Source organism: Silurus meridionalis, chromosome 21 (genome assembly GCF_014805685.1).
Source record: "Silurus meridionalis isolate SWU-2019-XX chromosome 21, ASM1480568v1, whole genome shotgun sequence".
Classification (NCBI taxonomy): domain Eukaryota; kingdom Metazoa; phylum Chordata; class Actinopteri; order Siluriformes; family Siluridae; genus Silurus; species Silurus meridionalis.
This window is the reverse complement of record NC_060904.1, coordinates 14,228,094-14,255,994: the sequence shown is the minus strand read 5'-3', so window position 1 is coordinate 14,255,994 and position 27,901 is coordinate 14,228,094. Positions and strand designations below refer to the sequence as shown.

At 37.0% G+C, this 27,901-nt stretch overlaps 2 protein-coding genes across 4 annotated transcripts; both read right to left on the bottom strand.

The window, feature by feature from the left end:
* washc5 (WASH complex subunit 5) lies at positions 1 to 16,849 on the bottom strand. Of its 3 annotated transcripts, none has more exons than XM_046834071.1 (29): positions 16,694 to 16,849; positions 15,461 to 15,660; positions 15,208 to 15,353; positions 14,717 to 14,801; positions 14,532 to 14,632; positions 14,132 to 14,324; positions 13,415 to 13,567; positions 12,747 to 12,860; positions 11,852 to 12,023; positions 11,371 to 11,498; positions 11,037 to 11,166; positions 9,945 to 10,057; positions 9,537 to 9,703; positions 8,412 to 8,487; positions 8,207 to 8,317; positions 6,289 to 6,429; positions 6,092 to 6,172; positions 5,893 to 5,994; positions 5,559 to 5,738; positions 4,757 to 4,881; positions 4,488 to 4,650; positions 4,201 to 4,303; positions 4,001 to 4,080; positions 3,012 to 3,115; positions 2,764 to 2,893; positions 2,074 to 2,170; positions 1,824 to 1,977; positions 834 to 921; positions 1 to 253 (listed from the first exon to the last, which is right to left on the bottom strand). In XM_046834071.1, exons 2-29 carry the CDS (start codon positions 15,641 to 15,643, stop codon positions 194 to 196), a joined length of 3,480 nt encoding a protein of 1,159 aa, XP_046690027.1. In that variant the 5' UTR covers positions 15,644 to 15,660; positions 16,694 to 16,849; the 3' UTR covers positions 1 to 193. The 3 variants fall into 3 exon arrangements, with proteins under 3 accessions (XP_046690027.1, XP_046690029.1, XP_046690028.1); XM_046834073.1 differs by having other exon boundaries at positions 16,723 to 16,849; XM_046834072.1 differs by having other exon boundaries at positions 16,675 to 16,846.
* Positions 16,850 to 21,198: 4,349 nt separating this feature from the next.
* Positions 21,199 to 27,540, bottom strand: LOC124403879 (zinc fingers and homeoboxes protein 1-like). The gene is made up of 3 exons (XM_046877716.1): positions 27,402 to 27,540; positions 25,493 to 25,746; positions 21,199 to 24,626 (listed from the first exon to the last, which is right to left on the bottom strand). The coding sequence occupies exons 2-3, from the start codon at positions 25,650 to 25,652 to the stop codon at positions 22,351 to 22,353; spliced, it is 2,436 nt and encodes an 811-aa protein (XP_046733672.1). The 5' UTR covers positions 25,653 to 25,746; positions 27,402 to 27,540; the 3' UTR covers positions 21,199 to 22,350.
* Between the last annotated feature and the right edge of the window lie 361 nt (positions 27,541 to 27,901).

Genomic DNA, 27,901 nt, shown 5'->3' with positions numbered 1-27,901 from the left:
TTCAGTATATCATTTATTTATTTACAACATCTTTATACCTTCCTACATTCAGCATAGCTCTACTGAAACTAAAGTAACACAGATGAAATGTTACACAGTAATTACACTTTCAGTAACTAACTAAATGTTAGTCAATTATGGAAAAATGCAAAAATTGTTAATTGGCAAATTGTGTTCCTGTGGAGAAAAGAAATCACTGCAATACGGTTCTAAATTCATCAAAAATGAAACTTGGGATGTGAGCTTCCACCACCTGCCAATTAAAGAATAAATCTAATTAGTACAACTCATTGTTATATTATATACATTTGTAAAATCGAACAGCATCAATTCTCGAACTACTGGCAAAATCTTTGTGTGCATACAAACAAATTATTGAATTTATTGAACAAAGAAAAACATAAATGACTGTAAAACTGAAATAAATTTTTCTCATTAACTTCTAAAGAAAATGAGAGAACAACTGGCTTGTTTCATGGATGTTTAATGCAACTATAAATTGATAAAATAAATAAAGTATAATGCTTTGTATTCTTCAGCAAATTGATGTATTATGAGAAGTTACTTCTGGGAGTTCTGTTAAAGGAAATTAATCAAGTAACAGATGAATTTCACAATTTCTGCCCAATTGCAAAGAATAAATAAAAAAATATATATATATATATATATAAATTCATCTGTTAGCACGCATCATGGAGTTGATTAATTTCCTTTAACAGAACTTTATACTTTATTTATATATATATATATATATATATATATATATATATATATATATATATATATATATATATATATATATATATAATAAATTTTTTTTATTAATAACTGACCTTTCTGGATAGCTTTGTATAACGCACATAGTCTTCCAAAAACATCAGCGCTCCGACCACATCCGCAGGCATGTCGGGGATCTTTTGACTGTGTAGAAATGAACAGCACTTTTTAATTAATTAATTAAATTAGCACTTTTAGTAATCACATTTTAACAAAAGAAAATATTTTTCCATTTTATATTTAAGGTGAAATGAATAACACTGATTATCTCTTTATCATGGCACCTGTTAGTGGGTAGGATTTATTTATTAGGCAGTAAGTGAACATTTTGTCCTCAAAGTTGACGTGTTAGAAGCAGGAAAAATGGGCAAGCGTAACGATTTGAGCGAGTTTGACGAGGGCCAAATTATGACTGCTAGAGGTGGTCATAAAGTTATTCCTGATCTGTGTTTTACAAAATTAATTAAAAAATTTTCCTAACATGAAAGGCCAAATATTAGGCAAATGTACTTAAGTAGGTTAAGACTTCTGATCAAAAGGTTGCCACTGCTGGCCCTTGAGCAACGCCATTAGCCCTCAACTGATCGGTTATAAAAATGAGATAATGAGATTTACAAATATAACTAAATCTTTATATACTTCTTTATATACTGTATATCTATATATTTGTTCTCTTATTATCTTTTATCTATATTATACATTGCTTAGTACAATTTCACTCTTTGTGCTTCTGTAACATGTGAATTTCCTTCTGGATTAAATAAAGTCTTGTGTGAGAATCAAGTGTAATTTGCCCAACATGTAAATGAAATTAATTATTTGGATGATTTTTTCCCATTTTGCTTATCATTAAAATACATAGTATCTGATCAGCAGAATTCATTCTGAAGGCTTTAACATGCAAATATCCAGATTGAAATATATAAATATATATATATATATATATATATATATATATATATATATATATATATATATATATATATATTTATATGCTTTTTTCCCCTGAAAATGCTTCTCAGAAAAAGGGGATTCCAGTCTGTTACCTGGTGCACTGCTCCATGATGGAGCGGATGAACTGCCCAATGAGAGCCAGGAACTGCTCTGTGTATCTGGAGTGAAACTGTTTGAGCAGTGTCAGTAAACCCAGGACGAGAGGAACCCAGTCCACAGGATCAGCTGCTCTCCGGCAGGTCATTCCTGCACAGATAGATATCAGTCAGGACTGAGGATGAACTATGACTTGTCCTCATTATCTGGAGTGTAATATAATCAGAGGCTCTGGAAATGTGGAACCTTGGTTTTTGGTGTACTGGAGTTTGGGCAGTTGGGCGATGAGGAAGAGGAAGTTGACAGTGGGGAAGTACGGAAGGCGCTTGGTGGTGATGTAGATCTGCAAAAAAAAAGGTTTTGATTAAATAAATAAATAAAATTAGTTGAAAAATGAAAACAGTTTTTCTTCAATATCATTTCTATGACAATGTTTATTCTCTGCAGTGCATTTAAAAATCGTCCGTACGTGTTTTTTACTAGACATGTCAAAATTAACGTGTTAAAAACGCAAAGCAAATAAATTTCAGCTGCACTAATTTGATTAATTTATTCACAACGTCCTTGCTTTACTCAGCAAAAAATAATTTTCAATTACTAAACATTTGTTTTACTGATGCGCCAAGTACCAAATCAAGCCCCAAAAATCCACCACCATTCTTCCTCCTCTTCTTCTTTATTGGCGCTTCACATTCTTAAGTAAAGCATCACTGCCAACGAGACTTATATCCCTATTTCCAGACCAAAAACCAGCCACGATGCACACATCCGGCAATTAAAACCGTCCGTGTGGAAACAAAGCAAAAGTTCAGTTTAGTGTCCTGATGATTTACATCATTTAAACCATCATAATTTATTTAAAACACTTAAAAGGATATTTTGTCTACATGCTCTATGTGGAGTGTTTTTTTATTTTTATTTAAACATGTAACTAACTTTGTTCAGTGGGTTGTGTATTCCAGCTGCTTCCAGATAGGCAGTGAACTCATACAGCAGGGTGTTGTCCTCTTTAGGGTACGGCAGACTCGGGTCCTGGTAATGAGCTTCAATATCGGCGAGCAGAGAGCTGCAATAAGAAAACACTTGTGTAGAAAAAAAATCAAACAAGCACCAAAAACTGAAACCAAAAACAAAAAAGTGTGGAAAAAATTATGAGTGAACCATCGACATGGTTTTTAACTCACTTGTTTAGATTCTCCAGAGCTGCTCCCAGATGTTTGGAATCAAACTTGCAGGAATAGTTTAATTCATTCGCTATCTGTAGCCTCAGGATCTGCATCTGACCCACCTGCAATGTAAATACAGCAAAGCAGAACATCCAGGTTTTAATTAAATGAAATCTGTCAAGTAGGTAACTACTATACAACTACTATTAATGCAGAGAAAAAAGAAACAAACAAAACAATGGGATGGCTTATGGTTTTTTTTTTTCATTTTATAATTACTTTTCCATATTTTTCCTTTCCTGGTTTTAAAACTGAGAAATTTTACTTAATTTTACATTATAGATACACCTGAGATGTTGAGGAGAGATTAACACTACTATGATGGCTTTATATATACTATATGGACAAAGGTATTGGGACACCTCTCTTTTCCAGGCATATCTGGTTATTTCCGAAACTGTTACCACCAATTTGGAGGCACACAATTGTATAGGATCACTTTGGAGGTGTTTGCATTAATGTTTCCCACAAGCACACTCCAATATCTAGTGAAACATCTTTACAGAAGAGTGGAGATTATTATAACAGCAAATGGGGAATAAAATATGGTTGTTTGGTGCGGTGGTTCTCGAACTTTGGATACTAGGTGTCACATTTTCAGATATTTTTGCACTAAGGTGGTCTTGGTCATTACAAATAACTGATATACAAGAAACTTTCCTTGTAACTCATGTATATGGAAGACACGGTTCTGTTGCGATTACACTACAGCTTGTTAATGTGTACATTTTGACTGGCACGCATAAAAAAACAAATCAAAACAAAAAAAACACACTTCTATCATTTTACACATTTATCACCACCCCTATTTATTTTAGATGTCTATAAAACAGATCTTATAAATTGACAAAGATTTTGACATCCCATTCTAGATACAGTTTCCTTCTGCTGTTATAAAAATCTCTATTCTTCTGGGAAGCCACACACACACACACACACACACACACCTTCATAATGGACTCCAGATATCCAGGCCAGATCTTTTGTGTTTTGGCTACAGCGTTGGCATACACTTTACTTGCTGTGGCTGTGGAGACAAAACAAATTGTTTTAGTTTATAGTACTGAGGCTACAGTGTAAACATCTGTTATGTCTCCAGTATGTAATATGAGGCCATACATGCACTTAAAATGCAGGGTTGTCTTACCCACAATGCCTTTCACCGGGTTCACGACATTCAGCAGCCCTTTAAAGATATCAACCACAGCTTTGTCCTTGAGGATGATCCTCTGAAGCACGGTCAGGAACATCTGGAGGAAAAAAAGAATGACTTATTAAATGTAATTCAGGAAAATGAATGTGTAATAGCTTCCCACATTCTCTCCTTTGTATTTGCTAATATCATAAAACATTTTTTTTTTCTCAAATATCTTACTGCTTGTTTTGAATGTGAAATAATGACACATAACGTTTATAACTTGGATAAAAACACACCTGTAGCTCCTTAACTATCATAAAGCACAGGAGACGGTCGAGTCCGTTCAGGCCGAAAGTGCCCAGAGTGTCCTGGATCTCTGAGAACAGCCTGTTGCTGGTCACTTCCTGGTGTGTCTTCATGTCATACCAGGTGTTCATCTGATCTATATAGCAAGTTGCTCTAAAAAAAAAAAAAAAAAAAAAAAAAAAAAGACAAATGATGAAATTAGTTTTTAGTGTTTGAATATAGTGACGATAAACGTATTGAAATTTATATTTGAACTTGCTTCGGATCAGTGATCCTTAAGATCTCCCTGCAGAGACGGCCGATGAACGTGGCCGACTCGTCCACTGGAGGGTATTTGGGAATGGGAATGTGTGCCGATTGGTAGATGCTCTGCCAATCTTGGATCTGAAGAACACCACAAATATGGTGACAAATAAACACTTAAAAATTTGGTGCTTAAAATGGTAGAAGGCTGATTAAGCAAGAATTGGGAAAACAAAATGAAATGAATAAGTATAAAATGAAATCAAATTAATGAAATGAATTGGAGCTATTGGTGTTAGAATGGTACTAAAATCTAAAAGCACGAGACGACTTTAACAAAGTCCACACTTTTGATCCAAACAGTAGCTTATTAAGAACTTAAAAGCAGAATCTTATTGTCTTAAAATAGATCTAAGTCTGTTTATTTTAATCAGAAACACAATTTTCCTTTCAATTATTTCAAATAAAGCTAACAGCTCTTGTAAAAATAAAAAAATGTAATATGTGTGTGTGTGTGTGTGTGTGTGTGTGTCAGAAACTAATTATAACTAATAATTAACTAATCATGAACCTACTATTTCCCTTTAAACCAAAGAGTAGCTAATAATCTATACTCTTTCATTTAAACTGCAACAGGCTTCCTGTTTTTACAGTAAAGAAAAACAAAAAAATAAAAATAAAAAAGAGAACAGCTTTTTGTTGGCTTTTCGAAAGCCAAGTGACTGGGTGTAATTCTTACAGCAAGAACAGCCTTAAAATCGTGTATGAAATATAAGATGCTAGCACAGTTGTAAAAGCAGACAGAGTAGATATGAAACCTTGGTCCTGAGGAAACTGTTGCACTCCTGCTCCACGTTGTAGTTGATGATTCGGGAAACCTCTTCCTGCCAGATCTTTAGGCCATAGATGCTTACGTAGTCCTGAATGTACTCGAAGGAGCGATAAAAGCCATCCATTGTGGCAGCCATTTCCTTCAGCTTGGGCATTAGCTCACTAGGCTGGAAAAGAGAATACTACTACTTATTTGACACTGTAAGGATTTAAAGCCCTCTCTGGGTGTATAATATCCACAAAACAAAAAGTCTAGATATAGATTAGAGAACACCAAATAAAACACACTTCAAAAACACACAGCACAAATCATGCACTTACTTTAGCTTTAGGGTTAAATATAAGGCCTTTGTGTAGTGAATAAGCAACTCGTTTTACAAGCTCCTTCCTTATTCCATCCTCTAGAAGCTGCTTGGGATCCACCTTAAGCCACACCAGCATATAATGAATCAGTTTTCTAGTAACATCATCATGGAACGCCAATACACATTCATAAGTCACACCATACACAACTTCAAACCTTAATGATTCCAACAAGTGTCGTTTTCATCATCAGAATGCCTTCAGTGAAGATGGAAATGGCATGAGTGAGTTTGGCAACCTGACAAGAACAAATCAAGGGTTTAGAGGTAAAGGGCGAGGAAGAAATGACCGAGTCATACGTACCAGTAAAAGATCAAAATGATCAACATCCATACGGAAACCGCTAGCACTGACCTCGTAGCGGGCCCCGAGCTGGGCGTAGTCCTTCAGCTTGTCTTTGTCCAGCCTTGTAGGAACCTCCATGATGTCATGAATTTGCAGCTTGATGATTTTGGCCAGTGAGGTGAACATGCTTTCTGGAATGATCTGCAAAACCTAAACAACAAATATTATGCTTAGTAATAGATACATTTCCACAAATTGTATTCTATTAGCTTTGGTCATAATTTTACACACATCTCGCACAATCTGCAAAATGTAGATCATTTATATAGGACTACATAAATTGGATTTTGCTTTATTTAGTACTGCCCTGGAAAAACTATTTCACATAGCAGATGCTTATCGAGTTCACAAGACTCAAATTAAACTGTTCACATAAGAAATAATGTCTCTTAATGTATTGTGAAATGATCTTGTGATACCGCTCATCCCAACCATGGACTATTTACCCTTCTCCCCTCGGGCAGATGCTACAGGTGCCTCAGAGGCCGCCCGCACAAACAGACTGAAGAATACGACCTGTGTTCACTGCACTGAACAGCTGATCGTTACACAATGTTAAAAATACACTACTGCAATGTCACTTTCTGTGTTTTATCCACTACGCATTTCTGCCCCATCCATAACCCACATTTATCATTGTACTACTGTATATTCCACCCATATTTATTCTGAATATACTGTATCATACATACATACATACATACATACTTGTACATATCTATATCATGTCATTTGAGCATGTTATCTTCTGACATGCTGATCTTTTCACAGTATATTGTATATTACTAAATACCATATATTATTACCTACTGCACCTTCTGTACATTATTCACCCTCACCCCTGTACACATGGACCTCGTACCCTTATTTATCATATTGCTATTTAAATAGTAAATAAATAAATTATTATTATTATTGTAAATAGGCCACTTATGCGCTTCTGGTTAGATGTTAACTGTATTTCATTGGCTCTGTACATGTACCTTGCAAAATGACAATAAAGTTGAATCTAATCTAGTCTAATCTAATACCTCAAAATCATATACAGTCGCTGCTATTTGAAAAAGCTAAAATGTGCAGAACATATTGCAAAGTGAAGGTCGTTGAGAATTTTTCATAGGAAGAACAGTGGGAAAGTCAAACACTCAGAGGAACTGGGAACATCTATCATGAAACATAAAAACTTGTTGATTCTAGGGGTGACCCCGAATAGTCCAAGATTCAATGCTTCGATAGGAGAAGCCTTATATGACTGCCAATCTCACAGTCAAATCTTCACAGAGCTGTTATGAAACAAGGATCATGACATTTTGGTCATATGGAGGTGCTTAATGTCTGATTTCACTACCGGTTTTCTCCCAATAAGTTAATATAAAGCCTATTAAGATAATGTTGCACAAAAAATGTAAAAAGAAAGAAGACATACCACACACATAATGATAAGACTTTCAGTCGACTATAGGCAAGACTTTCTGAATCTGATGTAAATCCTTGGTCGACTAAACCCCTAGTTGATCATCCAGGTAACATCATCGTCCAATATCATCATTTTTTGATCATCCAGATAACAACACACAGTATGCAGAATTGAGCGTGTGCAAACTTTTAAACCAGCTCTTTTCTGTAAATTCTATGGGCAATACTACATAAAGTACAAATTTTCTGATCAGCCTTAATTAAATTTTTTTTTTTTTTTTTTTTTACATTTTGCAGATTGTCACATACTACGCAAGACGTACATACATTTATAGTCACATCTGCACTTTTATATGCAAACATTAAAATGAACAAATCAGTTTGACCAAACATACTAACACTTAAAAGTTAGCAATAACCATTCAAGTAGTGGATCTTTTAATTAAATCAATCATTAGCACAGCTGGATACAAAATGATTCCTAAAACCTAGCTCTCACAACTGGCAGTACCTTTCTGACGTAGGCCACCAGCTCTCCGGAGTAGAACTGCGACACGCTGAGCAGATCAGAAGTGTTGGCCTGATTAATGCGCATCAAGGGAAGATCCAGCGCCGAGGCCAACTGTTTAAAGTGGATTGCGAAAAGTTAAATTCAGATGCCTACCGTTATTCTTCAAGCCTTCTGTGTTAACTTCCAACATGCTTAGAAGTCATACCTTCAGGAACGTTGCTCGGAGTTTGGTGACCATGGACGGATTGGCTCGGATACTCTCCTGCATGATAGAGGTGAAACTAAAAAAGAAAATGTAAATATTAAAAATCCATACCAAAAAAAAAAAAAAGTCATATTAACAAAGGATGTTTATGTAATGTGTGAGTGTAGTAACAAAGACTAAAGGAACAAACAAAGAGCTATTTTTTCCCTTATACCCTGGCACGGCTTACAATCTGTAATTGTAATTTATAAGTGAAAATGCAGAATATTATAATAAATTAATTGTAACTGCCTCTTTCATCTCTATTGCAGCAAAGGTTAAAGGTATAATTCGACAATTGCAAATAAAGTCAGCTAAAAAAAAGCCTAGCTATTATGAAAAATGTCTCCCATTATGAATTAGCAATTGTTTTGCTTTCTAGATTGTAGTTTTCGCATTCAGCAGTTATGTTAAAACCTCTTCCTAGCCAAAGCATCAATGTTAAGGAGAAATCCCTATTTTATATAGTTAAATTGAAAGTTATGATAGTCTGGAAGGGTGCCAATAATTTTGTAGCATATACAATAAATAATATAATAATAGTAAATTAATATTATACTGTATATATTATTTATTATCAGATTTAACCATCTGAACAAGGTAAAATTGGGAATTTTTTATTCATTGACATTCAATAAATGTGTATTTATTTGTAATCATACAATATCGAGTCTCTCTGAGTAAACAGCTGCTCTTAGATTGCAAAAAGTCACAAATGCTGGTGCAGGAGAGCAGGATATTTCTTGGTATATTTGGTTTTTGAAATAATATCACCTGTATCTGAGCTACAAAACACACAAAGCGCTGCTATTCAGCTCACTCTTCAATACAGAAATATCCAGACTGTCTCATAAAAAAACGTTGAACTCCCCAGTTCTGCAAGTTCAGAGGCGAGCAAACAACCACGAAACGTAGAGCAAAGCTTTTGCAAACTTTTCTTCATTTCCTTCCTTCTGTATCGAATTTGGTGGTTTAAATCCCAATATCTTCACTAAATGTTTAACATGCTCTAAAATGCATGTGCATGTCACTCCTGTGCAATTATTCACACTTGCTTTGTACCACCTTTCATTGAAAATGTGTTACCTGTCTATAAGTTGCCAGGCATAGGACAAATCCCCTACGATCTGCATAGTGATCAGCACCTCTTCTTTAATGTTGATCGTACGGATCATCTGGTGCAGGAATTTGCGCGTGTCCGCCAGAAACTGGCACACCTGCAGGTTAGACTCCAGCTGGTGGAACTCTTGGACCTGAACATTAAACAACAGAGAAAAAGTGCTTACTGATAAACATCAACATCTGGTCACAGATTCAATAATCTCTTGTTTATTTCCTACATAAGTTTTTGCAAACATTAACTGGTGAATTTGACAATGTGTTAAGAAATGAAAGTGGACAGTTCCTTGTGCAACTAGGAAGGAAGTCCTAACTTCCTTTATTCATTCATTAAGTGCATACGTGTAAATGAATAAACACGAAAGTGGTGCTCACTTCTACTAAAGCCTGAATTAGCTGCACCGTCTTCCTCCCAGCTGCGGTGGAGTCTTCATAGTTCAGAGACTCGACCTGTTTGGAGATCTCTCTGAACCACGCCTGCAGGTTTTCTGTGGAGGCAACAAGAAGACATAATGAAGGCCAGCCGCTCAGTGGTTAAGGTGTTGGACTTCTGATCAGAAGTTTGTGAGCTCAAGGTTTTAAAGTGCATAAATTAGGTAGGGGTAACACTGAATAGTCAAAGGTTTGCTGCTTTTGATAGGAGGAGACTGATTTATCTACCAGTCAAATCAAGAGGATTATTCCATTTTGGTTACATGGGGGTGATCAATGATTTTTCTGATTTTATATAGAACTATCGGTTTTCTTCTAATAAGTTAATATACAACCTATTATACTGTAAATAAAAATGTGAAAAGTGAGAAGATTTTAATAAATATTTTGTTTGCATGAATAAATCTGCTAAAATTCATAGCACACATTTTCGCCACAATGCTGCTGAATTCTCTAATTTAATTGGTCAGAAGATCTTGATTCATTCATTATTAGCTGCTCTAAAAATGGAAAATGGTATGGTATGGTCCTAAAATGGTATCGTTTCTAGTAAGAGCTAATTTAGACGTAGAACAGATAACACTAAATAAATGTAGTATTTGTATAATTGTTCGTACGGTGAAGCTTTTTGTAAGGAAACATTAATGAAATGCTTAGATATCTCAGTGCTTTGGAACAACTTTCCAGGTGAATCTTCAAGATTTTCTCTGTAATATGGCAAACTGTAGAGTACTTTCTTTTTACTTCAAGAGTAAGAATAAAGCTGACAGGTTATAACTACTATAATGCTAGTGATCACCCAAACTAGTGATAACTTCTTTGAAATGTAACTGATTGTAACTCACAGATAAATGTAACTCAATGTAACATCGATCAAATGTAGCATTAAATCCTGGTCATTTATCTGCAGAATCAGATGAATATAAAATGTGGAATAACAAATCAACATCACATTTTATGTGGTATTTCACCACCGACCCTCATGATTATTTCCCTTATAACCGCACACACACACACACTGATTGTGAACCGAACCGTTTTTCTCCACCCTGGTGAGAGGCTTGACTCCAGAAAACACCTCGGCCAGTTCGATCATCCTCTCCGATCCCTCTTTCTTATAGCTTTCCCATTTCAGCTGCTTTTCAGCCAACATCTGCCTGAACATCTGGATGATACAAAAAAAAAAAAAAAACAGCATAGTGATACAGATGTTGCCAGGTTTAACTACAGCATTTCAAATGTGAATATTAAACAATCTTTAATTTATTAATAAGAACTTGGTGTGCTATTTAAAAACATAACACTTGCTGAACAACCTCATGACCTTTGTCATTTAGAATGATGCAAGAAAAAAAACTTTAAAACCCACTTCTTTGAGTCTAAACTCGAACTGAGCCGTGTCGAGAAGCAGCTGAAACAGAATCTTAGGGTTGTATTTGGAATCGTTGATCACTTGATCCTTGATTTGGCGTAGACGCTTGTTGTTCGAATCATATGCTGGAAGACGTAAGATGACGATTACACTCCAAACAAAGAATGAATTGTAAAAATAGAATAAAATCTGGTAGAAATAGGTAGAAACGTGTAAAGATGGATGAAGAAATATGCGAGAATAAGTAAAACAATGGGTAAAAATGTAAATGTAAAAAAAACAAAAAAACAATACTGAAACCAAAAGGACTCAAAGACAATTACTAGGGCATAAAGGATTTCAAACCCCAAATATTATCATATATTTTACAAGATGACTGTGATTAAACTATTTGTATCAATTAAATTATTTTTTGTTTCTATAAAACCGTCTGTTATTCAAAAGCTTAATTTGAATCTGAGAAGGCCATGACTCAGACCTGACTCTGCAGTGTGCAGCATCAGCCAGCGGATGGTTACGTTGCAGTCCCGCAGGCAGTTCAGTAGTTTCGGGATGTTGTCCAGGACGATCTCCTCTCTCAGGAAGCCCTCCTTCAGCAACTGCTGCACCTGCTGCCGGAGGCTCTCCACACTGGAGGCATAGCGAGAAGCCTGCAAATACGTACACACTTTTAGACCACATTTCAAATATCAGAATTATTGACAGTTTTTAATTTTACTGCATTAATCCACTCATATGTATTAAGACATGCATATACATAGAATATATATATATATATATATATATATATATATATATATATATATATATACACACACACACACACACACACTTTATATGATTATTCATTTAAATATAATTTAATAAGTGCAATTTTAATACGTTTATTACATGTTTTAATTCAAAATTATCTATACTCCACTTTTTAGTACAAAATTTATTTTGTCCAATTATTAGCTTTGTTTTTGTTTGATTAGAACACTAGAAAAGAGAGCATATGCAACATTATGTCTGGTGGAATAATAAAAACTCTAGTGTCTAAATCTCAATGCAACCTCAATTCCAAACTTGAAATGTAGAGAAAAGTGTTCTGGTGTATTAAGAGATCCTGGAGTGCATCCTAGAAACATCTCCAATAAAACCAAATCCTGTATTGTAATATTGTGCGTGTGTATGTATGTATGTATGTATGTATGTATGTATAGATAGATAGATAGATAGATAGATAGATAGATAGATGATAGATAGATAGATAGATAGATAGATAGATAGATAGATAGATAGATAGATAGATAGATAGATAGATAGATAGATAGATAGATAGATAGAGTTTGTGTGTGTGTGTGTGTGTGTGTGTGTGTGTGTGTGTGCACCTGCTCTTTGATATTTGCTGTGTCCAGGGTGTAGTTCAGTGCAGTCTTGGCTGCTTTATATGGCTCCCACGCTTCCACTAAGTTCACAGAGATGCCCATGTATATACTGATCACCTGATTCAACAAAACAACACACACATATCACTTACAATGTGATAACTGTGTATTTTGGTAGCTATTTGCTAGATATCTATCTTTAATGTGTAATTTCATGAAACAACAAAAAAAATAAAACGGATTAAATGACTGTAAAAATATTTCTTAATATTTCTTCTCAAAAATTGTAAATATGTTACAAAAAAAAGGGTTTATTTATTTGCTTGTTTTAGCTTCATTTTGGATTTATTTTGGGGTAAATTAATAATAATTAATAAAATCTAAAGAAAAATGCAGTGTGTTTTAACTGACAGAACTATTATTATTATATATAATAAAAGCTGTTAACTATTATATATAATAATAATTATTATTATATATAATTATTAGTTATATATAATAGAAGCTGGGGCTTGTCTTGGAAGTTTTTGTTGGATTGTCGGGGAAAAAATTAATGTGAATAAAGACAATAATTTCTTATTTATAGTCTAAAAATAGTATTGAGTACTGTATAGTCACTATTAGAGAACTCTAGCTGTATCAGTGCTGCGTCCCATTAAAACAGTGTTTACCCAGTTGTCAGGAAAGTATTTGTCCACAGTCTCCCTCATCTTGGCCTGCTGTGTGTGTAAGATGGAGGGACAGAAGTACAGGCAGACGTACAGCATGGCCGCTTGGGTTGCCAGTGCAGTGCTCCGGTGTTCTGGCAGCGGATAAGCAGAAACCTGAAAAAAACAAGCATATGGATTATGTAGAATTATGTACAAAAGGAATGTTTTTAACTGTAAACTAAAATTTCCAAACCATTAGCAAAAAAACTAATCAAAAATGTAAAATCTAAATAAAAAATTTGATTTTTAAGAGATAAATTATATAAATACAAAACCCAAAAAGCTTCCGTTTAAATACAAAACAAAATGCAGACACAGTAATTAATCAATTAATTAATTACAATACAAAAACATTTATATTTAATCTCAAATTCAAGTTTCTAAACAGATCCAAAGACAACCCCAAAAACATAAGAAAAAAATCCCCCTCAAGACAAACAAAAAAACAAAGACAAAAAAATCTCTCACAATTGATTCATTAATTGATTAACTCAAAACCATAATAAAAAAACTAATAAATATTTAATCTCAAATTCAAGTTTAAAAAAGATCCAAAACATAAAGAAAAAAATATATATAATCGAACAAATGTTTGCAGAAACAATCTGTATATTAATAAACTCCTATATTCGTTATTTTTATGTTTTCAATGACACGCATGATGAAACTGTGCCATGCCTGGTTGTAGATGTCGTCGGACCGCAGGCGACCTATGACCATACTGATGAATGTCGAGCTGATGGGAACTCTTTGGAAGTAGCTTTCGGGGTAGTTGTTTGGCCGTTTAGCCCCGGGGTTACTGGAGTAACCGGTGCTTCTTAACAGTTTACAGATATCATCTAGGTTTGAGTCTACTGAGGATCGAGCAGCACTGAGAGGGGAAAAAAAAACAGGTATCATTTTACATGTCATTACAAGTTAACCAAGCCTGGGAATCATGTTTCAGCACGATAATAATGCCATTAATGCATCAGGTTTGAGTTAAAGAGATAAATAGAAAAAAAAGACGATAGTTATTATTCAACATGACCAATGATCATCTAATTATTTAACATCCTAATGGGCATTTCCTGCTTACCTGTATCTATAATAGGACACCAGCATCCTCTCTCTGACTTCTCCTTCGATTTTCTGATCGATAACCAACAGCATGACGCCGTACAGATACAAAGCTTCACACTGAAAACATCAAACAACGATGCGATTTCTTATCTTTATACACTTCAAACTTCAGAGACTTTTCAATGTTTATATGTTTCATACCAATAGCTGTTTTCCATCTTCATTAAGAAGGACTGATTCCAGAGTCTGCTGAATGTAGACACCTTCATTAAGGTCATCCAGGTACCTTCAACAAACAATCGTGAATTCTTTATTATTATCTCAACACGCTACCTTTAATATGGTGTAATTAATAAAGGCTGTTTCTAAATTATACACTGATCGGGCATAAGTTTATGGCCACCGATCAAATATAGCATTATGACCACATGAGTAATAGTGTTCCCCCTTCTGCTGCCAAAATAGTCCTGACCCATCGAGCATTAACTTCTACAGCAATCTGAGCTACAGAAGCTCGTCTGTTGGATGGAAACACACGTTCCTGTCTTCACTTCCCCCACGGACATGACCCTGTTGCCAGTTCACCATTTATAACACCTTTGATAGATACTGACCACTGCAGACCGGAAACATCCCACAAGAGCTGCAGTTTTGGAGATGCTCTGACCCAGTTGTCTAGATAGTTTGCTCACCTTATTAAGTCCACAACGTATTTATGGACACTTTCAAAGGCCAGATAAAAGCGAGACAATATTTCAATGTTGTTTTCCCGGAACTCCTCGTCCAAGTCCTGAAGTTCTGGCTTGGCCTCCAGCTTGCTCTCGTAGTACTCTGGACCCTGAAGTGTTCCACACAAGCATTAAAACACATCAAGCACAAAGCAGAGGTCTGACTGTATTTCGAGTAAATAACTTTGTAAGGTACACAAGATTAACTGCAGGATACCTTAAAATAGCTGAAGTCGCAGATGATGTCACCATATTTCTGCTGGTCGCTCTTGTCTCTGAGCCTGAACACAGCGGGGATGAAGTCGGAGAGACGAAGCAGCTCGGCGATGATGGCGTTTCCACGGGACACGATCCTCAGGATGGCCTGGCCACACAGGTTATTCTCCGCAAGGAAGTCCATCCTGCCGGCAACAGACTCTGGGAAAACAAGCACCAGTACAACACTGGAGCTGATTCAACTGCTCGAGTACTGAAAAGAACACACTCGTGTAGGTGCTACTTTCTTACTAATATTACTACTAGGTAGAAGAAGAAGAAAACTAAGAAGGAGATAAAGAAGAGGAAGAAGAATCAGCATAGGAGAAGGAGGAGGGGGTAGAAAAAAAGGAAAGTGGTATAAAGAAAAAATGTATAAGATTTAAAAAAATAAATAAATTGAGACGAAGGAGAAGGAAAAGGAAAAAAAGAAGAAATTGAAGAACAAGATCAAGGCAAAATTATAAAAGAACAAGAAGAAGAGTAAAAGAAAAAATTAGGTTGATGATGATGATGGTAATGAGGATGATAAAAATGTAGGAAAAAAAAGATTGAGGCAAAAATATATGAGGAAGATGATAAAATGTTTAAAAGATCAAGTCAAAATGTAAAAGAAGAATAAAATGAGGAATAAAAAGAAAAGAAGCAGAAGGAATGTAGAAAGAGATCAAAGCAAAATATGGATACAAAAGAAGAAAAAGAAAAAATAGGCAAGAAGAGGCAAAAATCTTAAAGATGAAGAAGAAGAGGAAGAAAATTGAGATGATGATGATGATAAATATTTAGAAAGACATCAAGACAAAAATATAGATGAAGAAGAAGAGAAAGAAAAGTTTTCAAAAATAGAGATTGAGGCAAAAATAGAGAAGAAGTGGAAGGAAATGTAGAAAGAGATCAAGGCAAAAATATAGGTAAAGTAGATGAAAAAGAAAAAGAAGAAGAAGAAGAGAAAGTTGAAGAAGAGAAAGTCGAAGAAGAGAAAGTTGAAGAAGATGATGATCGTGATAATGAAAATGTAGAGAGATCAAAAAGAAAAAGACAAATTACACCAAACGCAATATTGACACAATCAGTGTTGAAGCTATTATGACGATGATGACGATGATGATGATGATGAAGATTATAGAATGTAAATAAGGCTGTCAGTCTCTGCTCTCAGCCCGAGATCAGATCTACCTGGTTAATTCTGATTCACCTGCAAACAGCGCTCAGTGTTGATCTCACCGGTGTCAATCTGCGGTTTGTGTTCGATTACGTGTCAATAATCACATTTCTCCCAGTCTGATTTCTGCAGCTGCATTCACCCTCTACTGTCTTCCGCTTCCCGGTCACGTGACTATCATATGACAGCGCGTTCGCTAACGCTAAACCTTAAAAACGCTCTTCAAAATAAAAGTCTGACGCTTCACTATTCTTTCAATTAAAACAATCGATTCGTTGTTGCTTGAGTTGGCTTTGTGATCCAGTTGATCCCAGAGCAGTTCGGTAGAATTAAGGTGCAGTGACATTCCATGATAGATAACACTCCAGACGACTTGGGCGTACACTTCGGGTCACTGACTTGTTGTTTGGTGAATTTGGTTCCAATGAGCCGCAGTCCAGACAGAACTGCATTGCATGGTGTTGAAGTATGGAATGGTAGCCATGTTGTTTCAGTGTCCCTTTCACCAACCTTCCCTGCTCCAAAACAACCCCAAAACATTAGCTTCCATCTCCATTTTTGACTGTGGGTTTGAGGCAGTCTGCTAACATCTTCCCTCCTGTTCTCCATCTTACAAAAGTGCTTCTGTTAGAGCCAAAAAATGGCTACAGAACTTCCTTTCAGACATTCACTGTGTAATTCTTGTGTGTCTTTATCTTTTACCAGTAGAGAACAAATACACAAACCACGTAGTAAAAGTAGTGCCATGGAAATGTAGGTCTACTAATAACATGAATAAACAGAGAGGATTCATGAATAAGAGTAAAGTTTGTTCTGTACTCTGCAGACGGCATCTCGGTCACACACAAACTGGCGGTTCTGCTTCTCTCTTACACACACACACACACACACACACACACTCCCAGTTGCATCTCACCCTGCACCAAGTTTATCAACCTCTTATCAATGATTTATTTTTACAGAAAAACTTTCTGAATTCCAACAACCCAAATGACCCCTAAGTCTGGAAAGTTACCCTATTTTTATCCCCACTTTGGTCATCTACTAATAAACCGCTCCATCTATCAAACCTTTTTAGAGAGGATGTAGGATGAAAGCCTTCCTCTGGGAGTCATGATTGCAGTCAACTGCATCTTTTAATGCTTTTAAAGCTTCCAATGCTGCATCACAGATCAGTGTTACACATTCAGAGGAAACTGCTGTCATTAAGTGTAATCAATTCTTGGCACGATTGAGATGGTTTGGACGTGTGCAGAGGAGGGACATGGGGAATATCGGTGGAAGAATACTGAGGATGGAGCTGCCAGGAAGAAGAAAAAGAGGAAGGCCAAGGAGAAAGTTTATGGATGTGTTGAAGGAAGACATGCAGGTGGTTGGTTTGAAAGAAGCAGATGTAGAGGACAGGGGGGTATGGAGACGGATGATCCGCTGTGGCGACTCCTAATGGGAGCAGCCGGAAGAAGAAGAAGATTTCTTTAGCATCTACGGTTTATATATGTTTTAATGTGTTTCTTGAAAATTGATTATTCGTCATTTGTTATCAATTATTTTTGTATTCAACTATTTTACTTAATGTAATTCTGTCTAGCAGGCTCTTTCCTTTTTCTTTTGCCTTTCTATTAATTAATGTTTTTGTTATATTGTTTTTTCTTATGAAAGTTTTGCATACAAATGCATCATACTAAACATTTCCCTTTTAGAAATACAATACAAATTTCTGCACATGGACCCAGAAAACCACCATGTGTTCAGGCAAGAGATGAAGGAACAGTAACAGTGACAAAAAGCTCAGTAAATTTTCTTTCTTGAATATATACAAATATATTTAATATATAAAGAATATATAATAAACCTGAATATTATCTATTAAATATATATATATATATATATATATATATATATATATATATAAATAAATATATATAAAATAGAGGTGGAAGAGAAGGTCGAAAAGGAAGATACAGGTTACACTTCAGGTCCACATGGGAAATGCAAACGAGTGTTTGTTAAAAATCAGGAAACCACAAATTGGAAATAATAATAATAATAAAAAAAATTTTAAAAGTGAGCATGTAGATCCATAAAGGACTGTCATTTTTGACCCATGGTTTCCAACCACTGATGTCTGACATTTTCCCGATTTGTGCTTACCATGCATTTCTCTTTCGCTGTTCTGTAAGTAGAAATGAATATTTATAGCCTGAAGGTTTTTATGTAAAAGACCAAAAACAATGTCGATTTCCACCAGATAAATAACACACATACATGCACAAAGGTTTTCATCTAAATTTATTGTTGTCCTCCAACAAGTAGAAAATATATCTTTTTTTTTTTCTAAATCAAGCCACAGCCTATCAAAACAGTTTTAAATTAAAAGCATTGCACAAGGCGTATGGCTCTGGAAAATAAAGCTTCTGCCACCGATTCAATTTTAAGGCTCGGTATGACTTCACAAGTTACCTCCATGATGGTGCCCGATCATATTCGTGGATCTAAATGAGCTTTACTGAGCCTTACAGTGATTTGAGTTGATCATGTAAATGTGCTGCTGTTAAACACAACTAGTGACAGATGTAAGAAGGCAGCAGACGTATCGCTGCACTTTATAGAACACATTCAAAGAAAAAAAAAAGGCATATGCATCATTTTAAACTCTAGATGAATTTTTTTTGTTTTGCATTTATGGATACGTTGCAGAAAGGTGTGATTTTTTTTTTTTCAGACAATACTTATACTCATGTATCTCTTGTCTACAATACACTACAAGTGCAGAATCACATGGAGGACACCAGGCAATAACGTTCACCAACGAGAGAACAATTCAAGTGGAGTTTTAAGCAAAACTCTTCTATTTAAAAAAAAAAAAAAAAAAAAAAAAAAAATTATAATAATAACAATAAAAAAAAAAAAATTACACTAACAATTCAAAGCACACAAAAAAAGGGTCACCGTACGAGCACTCCACTTGGGCCAAAGAAAGATTTGTCATTGTCATCATCATTATCATAAATACAAACTTATAAAATTGCGTAAAACAACTTATAAAATGCAACCATAAAACATATGTACAAAATGAGCAATTATTTTCCCCTCCCAACAGCTGCAGCATGCAATATTATAAGAGGGGACCATTTTTAAAAAAGTCCATGGTATAGAAATTATTGATGTCCTTTTCACAGAAAATCAAACTGACCAAAAACATTGGTTATTATATTTTTTTCAAACCCTGGGGCCATTATCTATATAACAGACACCAAAAGAAGCCTTTGAAGCAAAGCACCCTTTCCCCAAAAACCCTCATGTTCTGTTCGCTGTTTTTTAATCGCCGCACGATCTTTTTTTTTTTTTTTTTTTTGCATACGACTGCATCATATTGGATACTTCTCAGTAGAAATACACTTAAAATGTATGCACATGGATGCAAAAATCCTCCATGTGTCAAGGCAAGAGATAAAGGAATTATAACAATGACTTTAAAAAAAAAAAAAAAAAAAAAAAAAAAAAGAAAATCACATTAGATTTTTTATATATAAAAATCTGACACTTTTAACACTATAATGGCAGCTAAATCTTATAGTTTTTCTCAGTTGCTTTGAAACATTTTTCGAATCGTTCTTAATATTTGCAAACCAGTAAGTGCATTTCTCAATTTACAAACAGCACCACATATTGGATTACTTGCAAAAGCCTGGACTTTTCTTTAAATCCTTCGTTCATCCATCAGAAGTCGTCTTTTTTGTCATTGTTTAAAAACCAGATCGTTAAAATGTTTAGTCATGTTGTCAGTATGACGGCGCACGCTTTCAGTGTTTCCTGATGTAAACTACGGTTTGGATCACAATGATTGAAGAATCACAAGGCTGAATTTCTTCTGTATGGCAGCTATGAATTTCGGCAGCACAAATATACACATTACTGTATATTGTACTTTATTGAGGAACAGGATTTCACTCATTTCGTTTCCTGGTTGTTCATCCATTTTTTAAAAAATTTTAATTTTGTGTTTTGCTCCGTCTGTATTCGCTCACCAATTGAAGGTTCATGAGATATGATTTATTCTAGAGAACTGCTTGATCGTTGGATGATCTTAGATGACTTTTACTAATGAAGGCGAGTGTACGTCAAGATTCTTCTGCACAATTCAGCAATTCAAGACACAATTACCAAAAAAAGTTTACTAGAAATGAGAAGAAGGTACGCTTGAGAGATTATGACTGGTTTAACCATTTTTCATTCAATGATTTATGCATTGAACTGATTTCTAGATGCTTTGGGTTTTAGGACTATTCAGGTCAACCAGTATAATATATTTTGATCAACATGACCAACAATTGATAATGTAGGAATCAGCAGACAATTGTACAAAATCAATTAAATTAACGTACCAACGCGTTCACAATTTGTTCAAAGCAAAGAGAAATGTGCTCCATGATGTGGAGGTTGAACAAGTAGTTTTGAGAATTTCATTTCTGATCTGAAAAATGTCCCAAAGCAACTGAGGAAAAACTGTAAAGGGATTTAAAAAAAAAAAAAAAAAAAACCCTGAAGAGATTTTATTAAATATAAATATTTTTTTCCCCCACTAATGAAGTTGAGGCAAGAGAGGACATGTAAAATGTGTGAAAAAGGTCGAACAGAACATAGGGGTTACACTTCAGGCCCACGTGGAAAATACAAACGAGCATTTGTTACAAATCGGAAAACCACAAATTTGAAAAGAAAAATTCTTTAAAAGTGTCCGGTTGAAAAGGTGCAAAAGGGGGAAAAGAAAGAAAGAAAAAACCAAAAAACATAAAAAAAAACCCCAAAAAAAACAGTCCCACTCCTTAGTACAGGCACTGATAACAGTCCACTAACAGTCTTCTGCAGCCGTTCCCAATCATCTCAGACTTCCAAGAACAAACGAAAAAAGAACCTCCTGGGAAAGTCAACCTTCACTGGTTGTGCTGTATTCGTTGTTTTTTTCTTTCTTTCAAGATTACACTCAGTAGATCAATAAGTGAAGTTGAATACGATTCGTCTGCTACTACTGTAGAATAACTTCCAACAGGTTTCATACAAGACAAGTTTTTATAATTGATGCCATTAGATGGCTTAAAAGGCAGGGTTTTTTAAACACCAACAAAAAGTGCCCAGTTCTTTATTATTATTTTTTGTGCATGTCCTTCTCTCACTCTCGATACATACACTCATTTTTTTTGATTGACTATTTCCTTTCACAAAACAGGGAACCGTAAAACATTCAGCGAAAATAACTTTGGCACCATAGATCCTCCTTGAGGCAGAGGATCTTTTTTTTTTTTTCCTTTTCTTTTTCTTTGAAAAAAAAATTCTGCCCATAACCTAAAATGAAACATTTTCAACTTTTTTTTTCTAAATTATTTTCAAATTGCACATTTAAAACCTACAGTTTAGCCGGGCCAGGATTCTTCATTTTGTGTGCAATACTCTTCATAGATGAACAGAGCTGAAAGATATCTCGAGTTTGTGGAAAAAGATCTTAAAATCGACAATTTCAATTTGTGTCTGCAAATTTCATAAAACCAAAACACTAACTTGTAAGCTTGAATAAGAAAGTGAGAAATGTAAAAGCGGCGCAAGTAGGATTAGTCATTAAGCTGTAACCGGATCCTCAGACACTGTCTTTTCCACAAACCAGGATTATTTCCGAAGGCAAATGAGTTGACGAATCAGTGTTCCTCAGGACCTGGCAAGGATTTTCTTATGCTTTGAGGAGGTTCCCAGGAATCACTATCATCGGTATCCTCGTCGTCATCGTCGTCGTCACCAGGGGCTGAGGGCCCTTGCTCTTCAACCACCATCTCGTTCTCCCCCTCTGACTCCTCCTCTTCTTGCTCGTTACCAGTGTTATCCTCAAAAGGATCTGCACCCGTATCCACTTTCCTGCCAACCTCAGCAAACCACTCCCTGACCTGTTCGTAACTCATGTTCGACTTGGCTACCAGCTCGTCCAGGTCTTGCTCGTTCAAAAACTTGTGCTTCAGGTAATATTCCTTAAGAAACTCTTTCCCAGTCTTGAACTTCATAGGTGGGGATTTCTCCAAACCTGTGGGTTTTCTGGCTCTCTTGTTGCGGGACCTGCCCCAGCCACGGTTCCGTACTCTCCGTTTCCTGCTCTTGTTGCCATTCAGATTATCTACGTTGCCACTCTGGTAATAGAAGTACCACTTAAGATTGCCGTTCTTCCAGGCATATCTGGTATCCCCAAACCAGTTGACAATGTAAGGTCGGGGTAGCCCACTTTCCTCAGCTAGCTGGTCATATTCCTCAGCAGATGGCCACTGAGTGCGCACAAAGGCACTCTTGAGGACATGAAGCTGTTCCGGGGTTTTCTTCACAATCTTGTCCTTGGACAACCTTTTTCCTCCAGGTGGACTTTGAGAGGGCTTACCATCCGTCTCATCCGTCTTGTCATCAGATGGCTCTACGACAGGAGTTTTCCTCTTCTCTGTGAACCAAGCATCGATCTCCCGCCTGGTAAGCTTCGTTTCGGCCCTAAGGCGACTCAGTTCTTCATCCGTTGGGGTGTCACATTTTTGATAGCTCTCCTCTAGAATCACCAGCTGTTCTGGAGTCTTCTCTTTAAACTTCTGCAGAGTGAAGTCTGGAAAAGGGTTCCAGGTCTTGCGGGTCTCCTTCTCTTTGACGGGTGATGGTGTTGGGGATTGAGGAGTCTCGTCGCTGGAGTCAATGACAATAGTGGCGCTGCTGTTGTTGGCCCGGGAACTTTCATGCGGGATGCTGAAGTGGTTGTTTTTGGAATTGCGTTGATTATAGCGGGTATCACTGAACCACTTCTTGATCTCGCCTTTGGTGAGATTGGTCAGCTTCATCAACCTGGCAATTTCGGCATCACTTGCAAAGTGGTTTTTCATGTAGCTGGCTTTCAGTTCAGCCAGCTGCTCCTTCGACTTCTTTGGGCGCAGGCCAAAGTGATCAGCGCTGAGGGCAGAGCTCTCCTGAGGAGTCAGCGATGGTGGCTGGATCGTTGTGGCTCTTTTCGTTTCGCTAACAGCAGAGCTGGTCTGACTAGCCGTGATCTTCGATGCCTGGCTCTGACTTGGCATTCCTGCAACAGTCAGGGTGATAGGTGTGGTGCCTGGCAAACTATTAGCAGTGCCAACCTGTGTCAAAACCAGGCCTGGCTGACCCACGATTTGGCAAGTCTGAAGAATCGACTGAAGCCCATTGGTGGCAGAGAGATGGTGAGCCGGAATAACTGTAATGGTCTGAGGCACCGTGTGGACCGTGCCGTTAAACTGCTTCCTCCGAGCTTCTTCAACTTCCTCTGGCGTCCAGCTAACACCATGCTTCAAACGCTGAGCAGAGAACCAGATCTTGATCTGCTCCTCTGAGAACTTCGTCTGGGTTGCCAGGCCCATAATTTCAGACACAGAAGGGTAAGGGAACTTCTTGTAAGTGTTCACCAGCAATGCATTTGTGTCCATGGCTGCATTGTAAGATGGAATGCTGCTCACTGGAATCAGGAGCTGAGCCTGAGCACTCTGCTGGACCTGCAAAGCTGTCAGTACCTGAGCAAGGCCAGCAGGAAGGACTGTAGCAGGGTTTACAACTGGTTTCTTTTGCTCTGCAGGAGATGGATTGGGAATGCCAACAAACATGCCTGGTTTTGTGGAATCAACAAGAATCGAGTTTGTCATATCAGCTGTAACGGAGGTTGCTTCAATTGACTCTGGATCCCCTTCGCTTTCAATTAATGAATCACCCTCTTCTGCCCCTTTAAGAGACACGGCTATTCTTTTGGGTTCAGGCTTCTTTTTCATGATAGGAGTTTTGCTGAGTGAAATCCCGGTAATGGAAGGGTCTTCGCCGTCTTCTGTCTCAGCCTGAACATTTCCTTCAGCAGTCAGATCAGTCACTGGCTGCTCTAGAGAAGTTTGATTTAGGTGTTTTCCGGCAGTATGGCTTAAACTGTCTTCATGCTCTGAGAATAGGAAACAAAAAAAATGTTCAGCCTTTGCATCACCACAATATAATCTGTGATGGTATCATTAAGTAAATGTACATCGTCACTAAATTTAGCTGCCATGCGTTCAGGTACGTCTACCATGGAAGTGCATTTGGTGATTATTAATTGCAGCAATGCATGATTTAGCCTATCAGGCAGTAAATGGGGACCCGACTAGGAGTTAATTTGTTGGTGAAATATTTTCACAGCAGTGATTCTGGTGCCAGCCACTGCCAGAAAAATCAGTCTGCCAACCAGCCAAAATCATGCTGATAGATGATGACCGACACACACTGTTCATGGACAAAATGATCCATTCTGAGTCTGATGGAAAAAAGAATGGGCCATCGCCCAAAAATATCTGATAAGTGATTACCGTGGTGGTCCCCTTCTCCACAAATTAGTAGTTTTTTCTTTTTTCTACAACGCGTCCCTATATATAGAAATACTAAGAGGCCTTGTGTTATAATATTCTTTGTTTAATTTCTGCGTATTCTGCAAAAAAGCATGTTCTAGCGGCAGCATCATTGATAATAACTAACTGCTGGCACTCAATGGACTACAAATGGTTATGGTTATTATCCATGATGCTGCATCTAGAAAATGCTCTTAAACAGAATACACAGAAAAAAATAATTACTAATCAAGAGGAAACAATAAACAACTTTTGTTATGTCAAGATCAGTAGAAAACAATATAATAACGCATGGCCTCTTAGGACTTCTGTACATATATGATAGATGTACCTCAGAAAACAGCCAATGGGAGCCTACGCATAATGACAATTTCACGCCATTTAAAATTCGCGCCCTGATTCTAGACACCAGGATACCAACCCTCACCTCCTTCACTGTCCAATGGAACCACTATACCCTCTGTAGTCCCTTCAGTAGCACTTTCGGCTCCTTCTTCCCCTGCAAGGGCATCCATATCCACATCCTGCTCCACTACATCTGATGGAAGCACCATGCAGGGGGTGGTAGACTTCCTTCGGCTTGACATTATGTCTGTAGCACCAGATGGTCCGAGACGGCAAAGACTGTCTGAAGCGTCGAGAAGCTGTATTCACATGCTAAAGGTTTGTCGAATATGACATCTGCAGAGGAGAGACAATTTGATAAAAGACCACATTAAAAATAAAATATAGTTGATTAACTATTTAAAGGAGAACTCCATTCTGAACAATTTGCATATACTCTTTATAATACATTTTTCTTCATTATGTGCATTAAATTTATTTCACTGTGCCTCCAATTTCCTGCATTACCCACAAATACTGATATTGTTTCCAGTTGGATTTAACACACACTTCTCTACGATAAAGCAACGCTTTAGTCGTTTACCCTGTCCAACTTTCTCACTTATTTATCTGTACACTTTGCACAAACACGTCAGCTACCACTTTAAAGCTAATAGTAGCTCAGTCGTTAAGGATCTGGGTTACTGATTGGAAGGTTGGGGGTTCACGCCTCAGTATTGCCAAGCTTGCCACTCTTGGGCCCTTGAGCAAGGCCCTTAACCCTCTGTGCTCCAGGGGTGCTGAAACCCGACACCAGCTTCCGAACTCTGGGATAGGAGAAGAAAGAATTTCATTGTGCAGCAACGGACCGTTTACCATCACCATTGAACTTGTCACCTCATAGGTAGCCAAGTACATTTACATTTTTTTACTTGAGCTGCCTTCATATTTCCTGACAGAAATATCGCAAACACAGGATGAACACACAAAAACAACACGTGTTTTATATTTACAACCGAGGAACGTTTAGTACTTTCTTCATCATTTGGCAAAATTAGCCATATAAAAATACATGGTGGTATCAAACGGTCTCCTGACTGGCTCGGTTTACAAAAAAGTACTTTATTTATCTACGTTTACATACTATGACCTTCAAAAACAGACCCAATATAAAAATACAGCGCTGCCAGCGCTCCTGCCACTTTTGGAACGTGTCCTTGAAGTCTTCTTTTCGAAGCGTGTCGAGCACCTTCTGCGATTCAGGCTGGATCGCCACAATGGTGTCAAAACGGCAAACTTTGAGCTGTATCTTCATCTTCGGGAAGAAGGCGAAGTCTGCAGGAGACAATGCTGGCGAGTAGGGTGGGTGCGGAAGTGAGATCATGTTTCCAGCGAGAAACGCTCAAGTGAGGAGAGGCAATAGACGTGGTAAAGCACATGGTCACTTCCGATGTACACAGGATGATGTCTTTTGGCACACTGACTGAGTGATCAGTGCTTCCTGTGACTGTGCGTGCAGCCTCGTGCTGCCATCTGTTGGTCGATTACAAGAAAAGCCTCAAAACTTTCTCATGCTACCTCAAATAAAAAAAACTATTAAAAAAGTATTTTTTCACCCCTAACACACATGACTCAGTATAAACAGAATTAATGTGTTTCAGAGCGGAGTATCACTTAACTGTGTAGTAGGCACCAACTTTCTCCGTTCAGTTCATATATATGTGTAAATAAAACAATACATTTAGGTTACATAAGAAAAGTGATTGTAATGGGGAAAATTAAAGATCTACAAGCCAAAATAAACCAGCAGGAATGTTATGGATATATTCCAGGCCGTTACTTTGTGCAGACATTCCCACAGCAGGGCGTTATAAGGCGTTATAAGGGCTGAATAACGCCTCTAGGGAAGTACTTTAGGATTGAGATACTGTGCTGTAAAGACAGTTAGCTTTTGGTTGGCTGGCTGTCACTCAGGATTGAAACACGAGGATACTAAGCTGCTGGAAACTCACCTGGGAGACCGCTTGCTGTTAAACCGAAGTACACGGTTTGTTTGTTTGTTTGCTTTTTGAGAATATAAGGAGCTAACTCGCTCAGTAATGAAGCTATGCTAAGATAACTAGCCTGCTCCTCGGCGTCGGGGTCAGGCGCTAATTTCTACGGTCGCAATCCTCCAAGGCTGGATTGATGCTCGGCGAGAGACCAAATTCAATTCCGGATCACGTCCTGGTGTGTATTAAAAAAACATCCAAAGCGTTCATTACACGCAGCAAGAACTTCAGCCTTTTTTTTAATCCCATGGTGTTTTTCTTTCCTTTTTTTAAATGATCAGGCGTCTCCGCTGTCACTGTGACGTAGTGACGTCATCGCCAGGCGACTCCCCACCGCGACTTAAAAAAAAATCGATCATAAAATCGTTCAAAGCGACCTCACTCCTTCTGCAAATCAACATGCAAAAACAAAAATAAACATGCGATTTAACCTACAGGGCTCCGCTAACGCAAGGCAACCC